The sequence below is a fragment of the Hyperolius riggenbachi genome, chromosome 1 (assembly GCF_040937935.1).
Source record: "Hyperolius riggenbachi isolate aHypRig1 chromosome 1, aHypRig1.pri, whole genome shotgun sequence".
Lineage (NCBI taxonomy): Eukaryota > Metazoa > Chordata > Amphibia > Anura > Hyperoliidae > Hyperolius > Hyperolius riggenbachi.
In genome coordinates, this window is record NC_090646.1 from 511,297,280 (window position 1) to 511,311,065 (window position 13,786).

General features: G+C 41.0%; 1 protein-coding gene across 3 annotated transcripts in view; it reads right to left on the reverse strand.

The window, feature by feature from the left end:
- TMEM132B (transmembrane protein 132B) overlaps nucleotides 1–13,786 on the reverse strand; it is a 799,707-nt gene that overhangs the window by 435,345 nt on the left and 350,576 nt on the right. For 2 of the 3 annotated variants that reach the window (XM_068243776.1, XM_068243784.1), the window contains exon 3: nucleotides 9,219–9,365. In XM_068243776.1, the coding sequence (XP_068099877.1) occupies nucleotides 9,219–9,365 (147 nt within the window). Of the gene's footprint in view, nucleotides 1–9,218; nucleotides 9,366–9,667; nucleotides 9,727–13,786 lie in introns of those variants that run through there. The other variant, XM_068243791.1, reaches the window with a different exon arrangement.

Here is a 13,786-nt window from a genome sequence, read left to right on the forward strand (position 1 = left end):
ATGTGTGGGTACGCCGGCTGCCTGTAACCTTGACATTAACATTTTGGTTTAATGTACCAATGAATTTAATTTTACTTTTCTCCAGGACTCATGTAACGATAACACAATCTGAATTTTCTACAGCAACAGGCTGCCACAGTAAAAGTGTCAATTTCTTCCCCCTTTGGATACAAAGGAAATCTATCACGTAAAATGAACTTGCATGCAGAGCTGTGGTTTCTGCATGACATCCTCTCCAAGTGTTTGTATTTTTTTTACCAAACGTTTCCTTCTTTGCTAAAGAAAAATCACATAATAATATTTAGGGCTCTAATAATTTTTAATATTTTTCAAAACTGTGGCACTATAAGGCACTATAAGGAAACATCCAAGCAAAAAGTACAATCAAAATCCACTTACCTGGGGCTTCCTCCAGCCCCTGGCAGCCGTCCTGTGCCCTCACCGCAGCTCCGGTGGCTCCCGGTGTCCTTCACTGCAGAAGCCGACCTGGAGGAAGCCCCAGGTAAGTGGATTTTTATTTTATTTTTTGCTTGGACCATTCCTTTAAGGTCTAATATCAAAGTTATATATTTATGGATTAAGAGGGGATAATTGAAATATGGTATTTTTTAGTACTGTACATCACAGCGGATAAGCTGATCCTTTTTATGACACATTTTTAGACTAAAATTGGGCAGTCAGCTTATCCGCAGGTGATGAGCCTGTGTGCGGGGCCCAGTAACCATTGGCAGCGCAACTGTAACCATAGCTACCTGTCCTTGCATCTTCCCTGTAGCTTCATAACACACTGTTAGAGCTCCAAGTTCATTGTGGTCATCTAAGTGGCTAGATAGTGTAATGGTTAAAGAAGAGCTGTCAGCCATACTATCTCAGAAAAAAAAAACACATATATAAGTAGATAAATACTGTACTTGCTTTACTTACATAACATATGTATTACACTGTCCACGTTTTGATTTTAGTGAATTTTCTACAGTAAAAAAAGAGAAAATCCTTCTTAGCATTTCCCATTCAAACTTCACTATAGAAAGTGCATTGTCTCAGCATGAGAAATATTGGCCAATCAGAGAGGAACAGAGTTGTGGGAGAGGAAAACAGGAGGGAAAGAGGCTTCAGCCAATCAGGCTGCATTAGTTAAGTCCGAGATGAAGTACAGAAGCAAAAAAAGGATAACCCAGCATGTCCTGCAACTTCTTTTTCGTGTACCAAATTTTGTGTGTACCAAATAAGAGTCAGGCAAACTGGGGAATGATCATTTAGCAACAAGAAAAGTCATAGAGATTTTAACTTTTAGATTGCCTGGTTAGCATCCTTATTACTTGTTTACCAGATAAAAATAAAGAATTGATTTTTGATTTTATGATCGACAGTTACTCTTTAAGGGCTCTGCCTCTGACACAGGAGACATGAATTCATATCTCGGCTTTTCCTGTTCAGTGAGCCTGCACCTATTCATTTGCACACCTTCAACAAGACTCCCTAACACTGCAAATTTTAGCGGGTGCAGCTCTAGTGCTTTGCGTTTGCTGGGAGAAAAGTGTGATATAAATGTATTGTCTTGTATCAAGGACAGGTAGCTATGAGGTGCGATATGTGCAGTTAGTTTGAAGCAGCAGGCTGGCAGCGACAGGCCAGCTGACTACATGTGTGTGATTGGACAGAGAAAAGAGGTACTCTTCTTTGTAGAAATTCAGACACATTGTTAGATTTCTGAGCATGCTGTTTTCTGGTCCTGCCACTGCATCTCAGCAAAATTCCAGTCATAACTTTGATTAGAAGAATTCAAATGGTTATTTTTTTTTCCATGCATTCAGATATAGTCTTATATAATTTGGTTATGCTTCACACATAGCTCATTGAGAGAGAGAGAGATAAAGAGAGAGAGAGAGTCCGAGACAATGAGATAGGTCAAAGTTTCCCCTCGCACCAATAACAGGATTGATGAAGTTGGATTGATCTCATTAGCATGTAATAGAATGCAGGCATATGTTATCCTCCTCATTAGTATTATGTTACCTTTTGTCAACACATTTTAATCTGACTGATTTAGAAACAAGCACATCACTAGGCTGTTGGGCTTTTTACCAAATTTCCAACTGGCTCTGCTACAAGCTGCAAATCAATAATGGCGGCTGACTAATTATTCAGAATAACTAGATTTTTATGTTTCACTTATGAAGCAGCTGAAGATAAATATCTTCCAGATGCTGAATAGGATCACACTGGAAGCGCAATCACTCAATGCGCTGTGATTGGATATCATCTATAAATAGAACAATGCATTTTATTACTGTGCCTATAGACACTTAATTATAAATCTGTGCTTATTGGCATAGCACATGTGAGTGGAATAGAGAGCTGTGATTGACAGAGCATGCACAAGCACACTAATAAGCAGGGATCGGATTTTCATCACAAAGGTTTACAAAATTTCACATCCGATATTTATGGAAACTCATCTTTAATCAAGCAATTGCATTAAGAATAAGAAAATGGGTAAAACATATTTGCACTGCAAACTTTTAAATCTTGAAGTAAGCATGCAAACGGGGCTGTTCTTAGGCATAGACAAACCAGTCAGATGCCTGGGGTGACACGTGCAGGAGGGGGCACCACAGAGCTATTGGAAAACTGCTTTATAAGATGTATGCAAAAGTGCTAATTTCTTTAACAACTTATTTTGAGAAATAACATTTCTGTATATGTCCTGTCAATGTGTTATTGGTGCCTGCAAAACTGATTAAGGTAGTCTATGTTTTTCCTGTTCACAAGATTGAGAGGGCGGGGGGGCTCCCCTACAGATGTGGGTCGGCGTGTTGGTTCTGGCAGGACGTGCGCAGCTCAGAGCTGTCTTTATAGGCTGAGGAGGCGTGTCTGATAGGGTGTCAGCGGTGATGTCATCAGCTGACACCTTTTTGCAGGAGGTGCTGTCATTTCTGGGGGCTGGGCTTGTGCTCTGCCTCCTGGAGTCCTGGGTATTTAAGGCCAGAGTATTCACTTGCTCGTTGGCCTTGATACTAATCAGTTCGCTGGTTCTTGGCCTAGCTAATGAGATTAGAGATCTACATTAATATACTGTGTAGACACACAATATATATGTACTCTAGTTAGTCAGTCTTGTATTTTGTAGTTATATTATCGTATTATATTGAAGTAACATCTTATTGTATATTTATCTGTGTACCGACTTTTGCCTGCCTCTTGACCTCGCTCTTGTCTCGTCATCCTGTACCACTGCCATCTGATACACGTGTTCAACTGTATCAGTCCCTGACTTCGTTATTGCCTGATCCTTACAATACGGCTGACATTTGACTTATGTGTATGACCCTGCCTGTTTATTGACTACTATATTGCCTTGCTACTCTGTACCTCGATACCTCTGACTTTGTGTACGACTTCGGCCTGATCCTGACTATGCTTTACGTACTACTGTTTGTGTATACACTTGTACGTTACCTCATCACGTATTAGCGTGATAGTAACCTGTAGCACTTAATTATATGTCATTACACCAGAGGTTGCTGTACTTGTATCTCTTCTCTTCCTGACACAAGCGGCGGAGGAGACAGGGCTGTTACAACAATTTGTAGGCTCTGTTACTTTTGCCAACATTTACCTAGGTGAATGAATACACATTGCAGTGCCTCAATTTAGTGCTGCTATGGTCAGCTAAGCACTAGGTAAGTGGCAGTTGCACCGCAAATGTGGAAGGAATTACAGCGTTAGATCTATGAATAATTGCTACCGGAGCCATGCATGGCACCAGAGAAAATAATTCCTTTGTCTAAAAGGGGAGTGGAACTGTCCCACCCAGCTTGGTATATGAACTGTAGAATCAAACAGCCCCCCTTAGAAGCACAATACTTAGTAAAGGGTCAGGTTTGCATAGAATTAGTTAATCTATTCCTGTACTGATGGAAGGCAAGCGGATTCCCCCCCCCATAAATCCTTGCTGCACACACACACACACACACACACACACACATATATACACACACACATACACACACACACACACACACACATACACACACACACACATATATATTTGAAATTGGTTATTGAGTTAATAGTGGTAATCTTTCACTTCCTGTTTAAGCTGTCTCCACAGTTTTGGAGATAAAATAATCTCATCATTATTTTGGCTCATCACAGAGATGGCCAATGAGATGCAAGTCTTTTCAACTTATGTGCAGATTTCTTGCAAATGTTATGCATCTTAAACCTGAACCATTCAGGTTTGCTTCCTTTGCAAAGTGACTGGTCTATTATTAGACCAGACCTTAGCCCTAAGTTAAATTTAAAAATGACGCACTGTGTGTGTGTGGGCCGGGGGGAGGTGCACATAGGCTTACTGCTCCTTCTGTGGCCCAGAGTCTTCTACGGTTCACTCGCTGTGCCTTCCGTTTCTCATTTGCTGGTCGGCGCGGTCAGTGCCCTTTGACATGGACATACTGTGCTGTGTATGCACAGTATGTCCTATTGGGCTTCCTGTGATGGTGCATGCCGGTGGATGGTGCATGCGGTGCGCACGCTTCACTGGTGAGCCCCGTCACAGGAAACCCAATAGGACATACTGTGCATGCGCAGTGCAGTATGTCAAGGTCAAAGGGCGCAGACCAGGAAATGAGGAATGGGAGGCACAGAGGGTTAACCGTAGAAGACATCGGGCCACGGGAGGTGCGGTAAGCCTATGCGCACCTCCCCACACACACACACAACGTGTCATTTTAAGATTTAACTTAAGGTTAAGGTATCCTTTAAAAAGACACTGAAGCGAAAAAAAATGATGATATTATGATTTGTATGTGTAGTACAGCTAAGAAAAAAAAACATTAAGATCAGATACATCAGTCTAATTGTTTCCAGTACAGGAAGAGTTGAGAAACTCTAGTTGTTATCTCTATGCAAAAAAGCTATTAAGCTCTCCGACTAACTTAGTCGTGGAGAGGGCTGTTATCTGACTTTTATTATCTCAACTGTAATTGAACTGTTTACTTTTCCTCTGCTAGAGGAGAGTTCATTACTTCACAGACTGCTCTGAAAGACTCATTTTGAATGCTGAGTGTTGTGTAATCTGCACATATTATAGAATAATGCAATGTTAGAAAAAACACTATATACCTGAAAATAAAAATATGAGAATATTTTCTTTGCTGCTAATCTTCTAGTAATTATTCATAGTACACAACCAATTCATTATATCATATATTTTTTTTCGCTTCAGTGTCTCTTTAACTGCTTGCCGGCCGTGTCACGCCGATGGGCGTGGCCACGGCGGCAGCTCCAGGACCGCCTAACTCCGATCGGCGTAAAGTCCTGGGGCAGCAGTTTGCAGGAGATCGTGCGCAGGCTGCGCGTGCATCTCCTGCTTGGTGGGCGGAGCGGAGCTCCACCTTCAGTCTCTGAGCAGCGATCGCCGCTCGGAAGACTGTTACGCGGCGAAACCGCCGTGTATTTACATGTACAGCGCTGCGATCAGCAGCAGCGCTGTACTGGGGACAGCCGTGTTACAGGCAGAAGCCTATGACAGCCGATTGCCGTGATTGGCCGGATGGGGGGAGGGAGGGGTTGTAAAAAAATTTTTAATAAATAATAAAAAATTTAAAAAAATGAATATTTATTTAAAAAAAATAAACACAGAGGGGGAGATCAGACCCCACCAACAGAGAGCTCTGTTGGTGGGGGGAAAAGGAGGGGGGGATCACTTCTGTGCTGTGTTGTGTGGCCCTGCAGCTTGGCCTTAAAGCTGCAGTGGCCAATTAAGTAGAAAATAGCCTGGTCACTAGGGGGGTTTAACACCATGGTCCTCAAGAGGTTAAGCTGCATACAAATTGCATGAAATCTGCATCCAGGCAGAAATTGTTTGGATCTCTTTGACCACCTCAGCTAGCCGCAAAAAAATGCTCATTTTTGACAGGTTCCGTTTAAGAATGAAAAAAAATGCTATTAAAAGATGTTATCAAGGGCCAGTCCGTATGTTTGTTTTACTAAATTAACGATTTAGGCCCATTAACAGCCAAAGAGCTTCTGTTAGCAGACATTTCGCACTTTCATACATATCTGTAAAATTATATTGAGAAGGCACAAATGTAGTTAATTAGCACTTCAATTCTTTCCTTTGTATGATACAATTTTAATATTTCCCGATTAATTAAATTATGCAAATTGCAAAAGCTGAGAAATCTCATGGAGGCTGGTAAATAATTCATACTAAAGAGTACATTTTACAAAAAAATTAGCCCATAACATTAAAGGGTCTGATGAACATGGAGGCACGTAATATACACCACAGCAGGAGTTAGATTGGTGTGACATACTAATGTTATTTATTAATCTTATTCATTTATAAAGTGCTGACTTATTCTGCAGCGCGCTTCAGCGTAGATTAAACTATAAATGATCTTTAGTGATTGTTGAGGAACAATTGCTGTACAGGCACACTGTTCGGCTCTCAGGTGAGCAGTGTGTGCTGCACTATGGAGAGGAAGGGAAAGAAGCAGGAGTATCTTCCTGTTGTAGGAACTTCTTTTGTAGTTCCCCAGACAACAATAGGCATTAGGGACAATGACAGGATAAAGGCTCATACCCACATGAAGAATTTGGTGTTGAATCATCGGCAACGAAGGACTGCACGATATTACACAACATAGTTTAACAAAAGTTTAATAAACAACTGTCGACGGCCTATTACCCGCCATAATCGTTCACATTGAACGACTGTCATGATGGATCCAATTGTGGATATTTGTTCCAATCACCACTCACCCTCATGCTAATTACTTGTGCTAATTACCACGGTCATTCAGTTGCGTTTGAGCCCTTCGTTAGTACGTAATTGTGGAAGATGGATCCAGGTATGATAGCTCTCGCATCGTTCGTCATCACACATCCCCCCAATCCATCATCTTCGTGGTGGGTTTTTTAGCTTTAGACAATTCCCTACTTGGGAGGACAGCGCCATCAGAAGACACCTCACTCAACACTTCGGGTTTCTGTCTGAAACAAGTCTGTTAGACTGGGAGCTCACTTGTATATCAGTCTTCTGTGTGCTTCTATCTGTATGTGTTTTCTGCACCGTGTGTATTTGGGAAAAGTTACGTGTTTTGTTACAGAAGCTAATGTAATTGATAAAGAAAATTAAATGCATGCAGTGCTTCACTGCTGCCAGGTTTTTTCTGCATGGGAAAAACGCATTCAAGTGTGTACTAGACAATTCATTGACATGGGTTCTCGGTTTTCCTGAGAAAAATCTAATCTAATTTGTAGAGATTACACAAACAAATACAGGGAAACTATCAATACTTTAAATATGTCTGAAGCACTGTTGCAAAGGTTAAGCCTGGTACACACCATGCAATTTCCCATCAGATAGATGGGTCGAATAGATCATTTCCGACAGGTCCGATCTGATTTCTGATCGATTTGCATAGAAATGATTAGAAAAACGATCAGAAATCCAGTCGGATATGTCGGAAATTATCTATCGACCCATCTATCTGATGGGAAACTGCATGGTGTTTACTAGGCATTATGCAAGTCTGGTGTACATAGTTGACTGTTACAGAGTGACTTGACTGACTTGACTGTAACAGAGAAACTTAAAATCTGCACATTACTTCAGACAATGTGGCTCTAAGCAGCTACTGATCCTTCCGACATGCCGATTTAATCAAAGGTACCTTCTAATTATGTGTTTTTCCAACATATGCTGCTATGTTTTCATTGCTTGGGATGGTGTTGGCAGGACTGCTTAAATAATGTAGAGTGTGCATGTTATATACACATTGACTATGTTGGTCATACTTGGGAACTCTCTGGCTTTTGGCTGTAAACTTTGGCAATTTAGCCAAACTGTCGACCCTCTTAAAAAAGTTCATTTAGTTTTCGGCTCATAAGAACGTGCTCCATAAATGCAGAGTTGACACAAGTGGAAGACCAAGCTGACAGGGGCGTAACTAGAGGGGAGCAGCCCCTGCGACCACATGGGGGCCCAGAGCTATGGGAAGCCCCAACTACTAACTTTCCCTTCCTCCCATACAGAGGACTATACTTCAGATCAGCTGTTTTTGTGGCTACACTTGTTATAGGTGTAAAGATCATGATGGCCACACTTGTTTTATGACCCTTGTGAGATGGGCCCCAAGGCCATTAAGGGCACCAAGGGGAGGCAAGGGAATGGGTGTGAACATTTGGGGGCCCCATCAAAGCTTTGCTGAGGGGACCCATGATTTGTAGGTACATCACTGCAAGCTGCATAAGTATGATTACCTCAAGGTTTTATCCCTCTGTTGCACCTTATGACTGAGAAGGGACGCACGTGGCATGGAGAGCCGTTTTTGTTAGTATCACAGATATACGGGAAGCTTTAACGCTTTAAGGAACTGACTGTATATGTTATTTTGTGTGCCTCTGAGGAAGCAATTGTTCACTGCAAAATGTGTATCAGGCCATTATTTATTCTGCATGTGGAGTTGCATGTGAATCCTTGATCTACATAAACCTGAAAAATGTACAAGAATAAATGTGATGCTTTTCGGACTAGCAAACTAGTGTTTTGGCTCCATTTTATACCCAGATTTCACAACGTTTGGTATGATTATATGTTTATAGTGGGAGGAGCACACTTGGGAACCATACAGTCTTCTGTATGCCTGAATTTGGCACTGTGGGGGGCACTGTAATGAAGTGGGCACTAATGGAGGGGACATGGTAATGGAGGAAGTACTACTGGTGGAGGGCTATAGGGAAGGGGGAATACAATGGGGGATAATATTAATCAGAAGTTTATAATTCGGACTTGTGGTGTCAATAGATCAAGAGCAGATTTAATCAAATCTGCCACAGAATAGATCCCATGTATTGCCACCTTTAGACACACAGGTTTCACTGCCAGTGATCAATTACTATGACCTACATAACCATCACATTTATTCTTGTACATAATTCTTTAGCACTAAAGCTACATTGTAGGTATTTATGATATGCTCAGTTTATTGAAGGAAAGTAGGTTGGGGCCTCCACAGCTCTGGGTCCCTCTGTAATCACTGTCATTATGCTCCTGTTTACGGTAGTTACTCTACCTGACAACTTAGCTAACTACCTCTGTGGGTTAAATGTAGAAAATGTTTTATTTGCAAGCATCCCCTTTACACAAGCTGTCTTCGGTCCAACAAAAAGCATTTTCTTTGCATATGCTTTCTTGAGGAGCCTACCTGCCCTGTATGAACGATGTCTGGCACACACAGTCCAGTGTGATCGTTGTATGCTTCTCTCCATTCTCCATCTGTCTCTGAACCTTCCACTGTTCAGCATCATCCACTCTTATAGCATTTATTTTGGCGCCCAGAGCCGCTTTGACCCTACAGAAAGAAGAATATAGGGAAAATGATTTAGCAATGCATCTCTGATGACAGCTAGCAATGCATCAATGACCTAACAATGCAAAAAGACCTCAGCGTTATGACACCTTCTCTAGATCATCGTTAATGACTGATTCCCAAGTCAAGATGTGCTTAGTAACCATGAAAAAGAAATCTGCTGCGTAAGAAATTGTAATTGAAAAAGACTGACACATATACATAACTGAAAGATTATATGCAATAAAGATGAGTGGCTCAGAACAAAAGAGACATCAGTAGTTAAAACAGATTAAACAGTTTACCAATTATTATGTCCTAGGGAGTTCACAGCTTTCCTTTATTGAGATATATTTGTCATCTCAGCTTCTACTGAATAAACAACATAATAGCATTCCTTCTATCCCACAGTTGTTGACATGCCTTTGTTCTGTGCTGTTTCTTGAAAGAATGTGTGTAGACAAAACTGCTTGCGAAGAAAGTTATGAGTGCAGTGTCTTAGCCTGGCATGTTATTCCAATAAATCCTAGGGAATAGGAAACTCATATCTACAGACATAAGTTAAGGCGCTGAATAGATAAGACCACTAACTGAGAACCTGGGAACTGCAAAAGAAAACTAGATTTGGGAAATTGCAATGGGAACATAGAGCAGATACAGACACAATAGATGTAAATCACCAAGACACACGGGATAAAGAAAATACAATGAACAGTACACTACATTTAAAGAGAACGTCCACTTTTGTTAAGAAAAGCTTTTTTTCAGAAACTCTATATATCACAAGGATTAATAAAAAACATTTTTTAACATGCTTTTTTTGTGTATATAAAACATAGCCACTGCACAGAGTTTTGAAGGGTTGCTACTAGGGATGCTCATTCGAATTACGCAGAATTGAAATCTTCGCATTTCTGGAGATTTTGGCATTTCAGAACTTGGAATTCCGATTTACCACAATCTGTAATTTTAGCCCAATCAGAACTCGGAATCACTGGACCAATCAAAGAATGCAGAATCTTTCCATTAAAAAACGGATTACCATGGTCATTTTAGACCAATCAGAAGATTCCTTTTTTTCAGATTTCGGATTTTCTGTGGTTTTTACACCTCGGAAATTGTAAAATCAGACATTGGCGGAAATCGGAATTTCTGTGGAATTTGAAATGGGCATTTCTGACCATCCTTGTTACTATTATTACTTATTGTATTTATAGAGCGCCAACATATTACGCAGCGTTGCATAATAGATACATGGGCTAACATACAAGGTAGGGCATACAGGAAACTCACAACAAAACAAGATCATGCAAATGATTTGATAACAGTACAGTGTCATAGGTCAAAATAGAGACTGTTCTAGACCACAAGAGGGGTGATTGACAGTAAGATTGCATAATCTAGCTGGAAACACTAGGGAGGAGGGCCCTGCCAGAAGCTTACAATACAATCTGCTCAAAATGCTTAGGTTGTCTGTTGATTGGAAGAGAATTTGCTACAGACTATTAAGAAATCATGGATGGATGGATGGATGGATGGATGGATGGATGGATGGACGGATGGATACACGGATGGATAAATCATTGATTTTGAAACATTCAGATTTAAGGGTAAATATGGAGTTGTCCAGAACACGGCACACTATGTCTATATGTAGCAGTCTGATAAATACATATACAGTGCTGCCTATAATTATTCATACCCCTGGCAAATTTTGACTTAAAGTTACTTTTATTCAACCAGCAAGTAATTTTTTGATGGGAAATGACATAGGTGTCTCCCAAAAGATAATAGGATGATGTACACAAGGCATTATTGTGGAAAAAAACATTCTCAGCTTTTATTTACATTTGAGCAAAAAGTATTCAGTCCAAAATCAATTATACCCTTCACAAACTGTCACAGTCTATGGGAAAATCCACAGTTCTATACCATTCCAAATAGTCCAAGCTGTCCTAAAGCATCCTATTTACCATGATTAATAGGGAACAGCTGTTTTAATCAACTCAACAGGTGAAAAACAGCAGCTCTCTGTACTTGGTTTTGGACAGTCATGGCTAAGACAAAAGAGCTCAGTGAGGACCTGTGCCTGTGCATTGTGGCTGCTCACAAGTTAGGAAAGGGCCACAAGACCATTTCTAAATGTTTTCACATTCCAGTGGCTACAGGGCAAAGCATTATTAAAAAATACAAGATGTTCCACACAGGAAAATCTCAGAGGATGTGATCGGAAGCAAAAAGAGACACCTGTGCTGGCCAGACCCAGAAGGATAGTGAGAGAGGTGAAAAAGAATCCAAGGATTCACCATCCTGGTGAATCTGGGCTCTGCTGGTGGCAACGTCTTAAGGTAGACAACCCAATGGACACTGTACACTGCTGGGTTCCACAGATGCAGACCAAGGAGGACACCACTTCTCCAGATAAGGCACACAAAAGCTCGCTTGGTATTTGCAAATGCTCATCTGGACAAAGAAAAAGAATTCTGGTCTTCTGTGTTATGGCCAGATGAAACAAATATGGAATTGTTTGGTCACAATGATGGTTCCTTCATTTGGCGTAAAAAAGGAGAAGCTTTCAACCCAAAGAACACCACCCCCACTGCCAAACATGGTGGCGTGAACCTAATGCTTTGGAGGTGTTTTTCAGCCAATGGACCAGGGAAACTAATCACAGTAAACGGCACCATGAAAGAAGAGCAATACATGAGTATTTTCAATGACAACATCAGGCAGTCTGCAGAGAAACTTGGCCTTGGGCACCAGTGGACATTTCAGCATGACAATGACCCAAAACAAACAGCAAAAGTGGTGAAGAAATGGTTAACAGACAACAACATTAACATTTTGGAGTGTCCCAGCCAGAGTTCTGACTTGAATCCAATTGAGGATCGGTGGAGAGATCAGGGTGATGACAAGAAGACCTTCCAACCTGAAAGATTTGGAGCTCATGTGTTGTGAATGGGCAAAAATACATGTGGAGACATGCAAAAAGCTGGTCTGCAATTAAAGGAAGCATCTGATTGCTGTAATAGCCAATAAAGGCTTTTCTATTGATTATTGACAAGGGTATGAATCATGTTGGTCAAATGTAAATAAAAGCTTCTTGTACATTGTCGTATTATCTTTTGGGAGACACCTATGTAATTTCCTGTCAAAAAATGACTTGCTGGTTAAATAAAAGTAACTTTAAGTTAAAATTTGCCAGAGGTATAAATAATTATGGGCAGCACTGTAGAAACTCTTTGGAAAAAAGGTGCTCTTTGCATAGTTGAATAGATTATTGTGTCACTACATTTGGTCTGAAGAAGTGCCTTCAGTCCCACGAAAGGCGTCCCCCCCCCCCCCCACCCCCTTGTGCTTCTCACCCTCCTTTGGAGGAATGTATTTGGTCTTTTGTGGCCTAGTCACATCTACTACCAGTGTTTTTCCAAAAAGAGTGACCACATCCAGCCCATCTTGGACACCTGAGTTGAGTCATGTTTGTGAATCTCCACCTGCTTCAAGTAGTGCAACCTACCTTTGTAAGTACATTTTTCCTTCCATACACATTACTCATGTTAACCTCACCCAACGCTCTGATTTATACAGCTATAGCTGGGTAAAGGTGGTCTATTTGGTAGACCAGGGCAGCTTGGGAGAGCCCAGCATTATGGGAAAGCCCAAAACATCTGCAGAACACACACAGCTGAACATCGAGAATGCTCAGCTTTGCTTGCTCTACTCCTGAGAGCCTTTGAGTTGAATTTCAAAAAAGATCCAAAACCAAACTCCAAACCTAACTGAGTACGCCTGAAGAAGTAATCTCCACAATCTGAAATGATCCCTTATAACTACTACTACTCTGAGTGATAAACAACAGTCAGGATGTTGCATACAAAACATCACCTTGCGCCACTTGATCTTGACCAGAGAACATTAAAAAAAATCAAGACTGACCACATCTGCTCTGCCAGCAATACATCTGCGGTGTGTCTACTTCCTGCTTTCATGGAAGCATACACTGACACTGAGTTAACATGCTGTGTTTACAAATTAGCTGCTCTACCGAGGCAGCTAGCTGACACAGCTGAGAGATCATATTACACTTGTGATTAGTCACAGATGGGGGGGACTAAATACAGGGTGAATTTCTATATGTTTTTCTTCTGTCCTGTGCAAGAGTTCAGGTCCACTTTAACTGCTTGGTGCAGTACAAAACTATGCCTCTGTCTATCACTCTCAGTCTACTTGCCAATAATTGACTGCAGTTCCCCAAGTCAAACAGAAGTTTATCAACTGACAAGATGACGGGCAATAGGTCACTGGCAGGTTTAATCAAAATGATCAAATCAGACAAAAACAACTGATAGTGTATGGCATCCTTTTATCAGTCCCCTGAAGCAAGCATCAGATCACTGTTGTGATGTTCCTAATCCACAGATGTT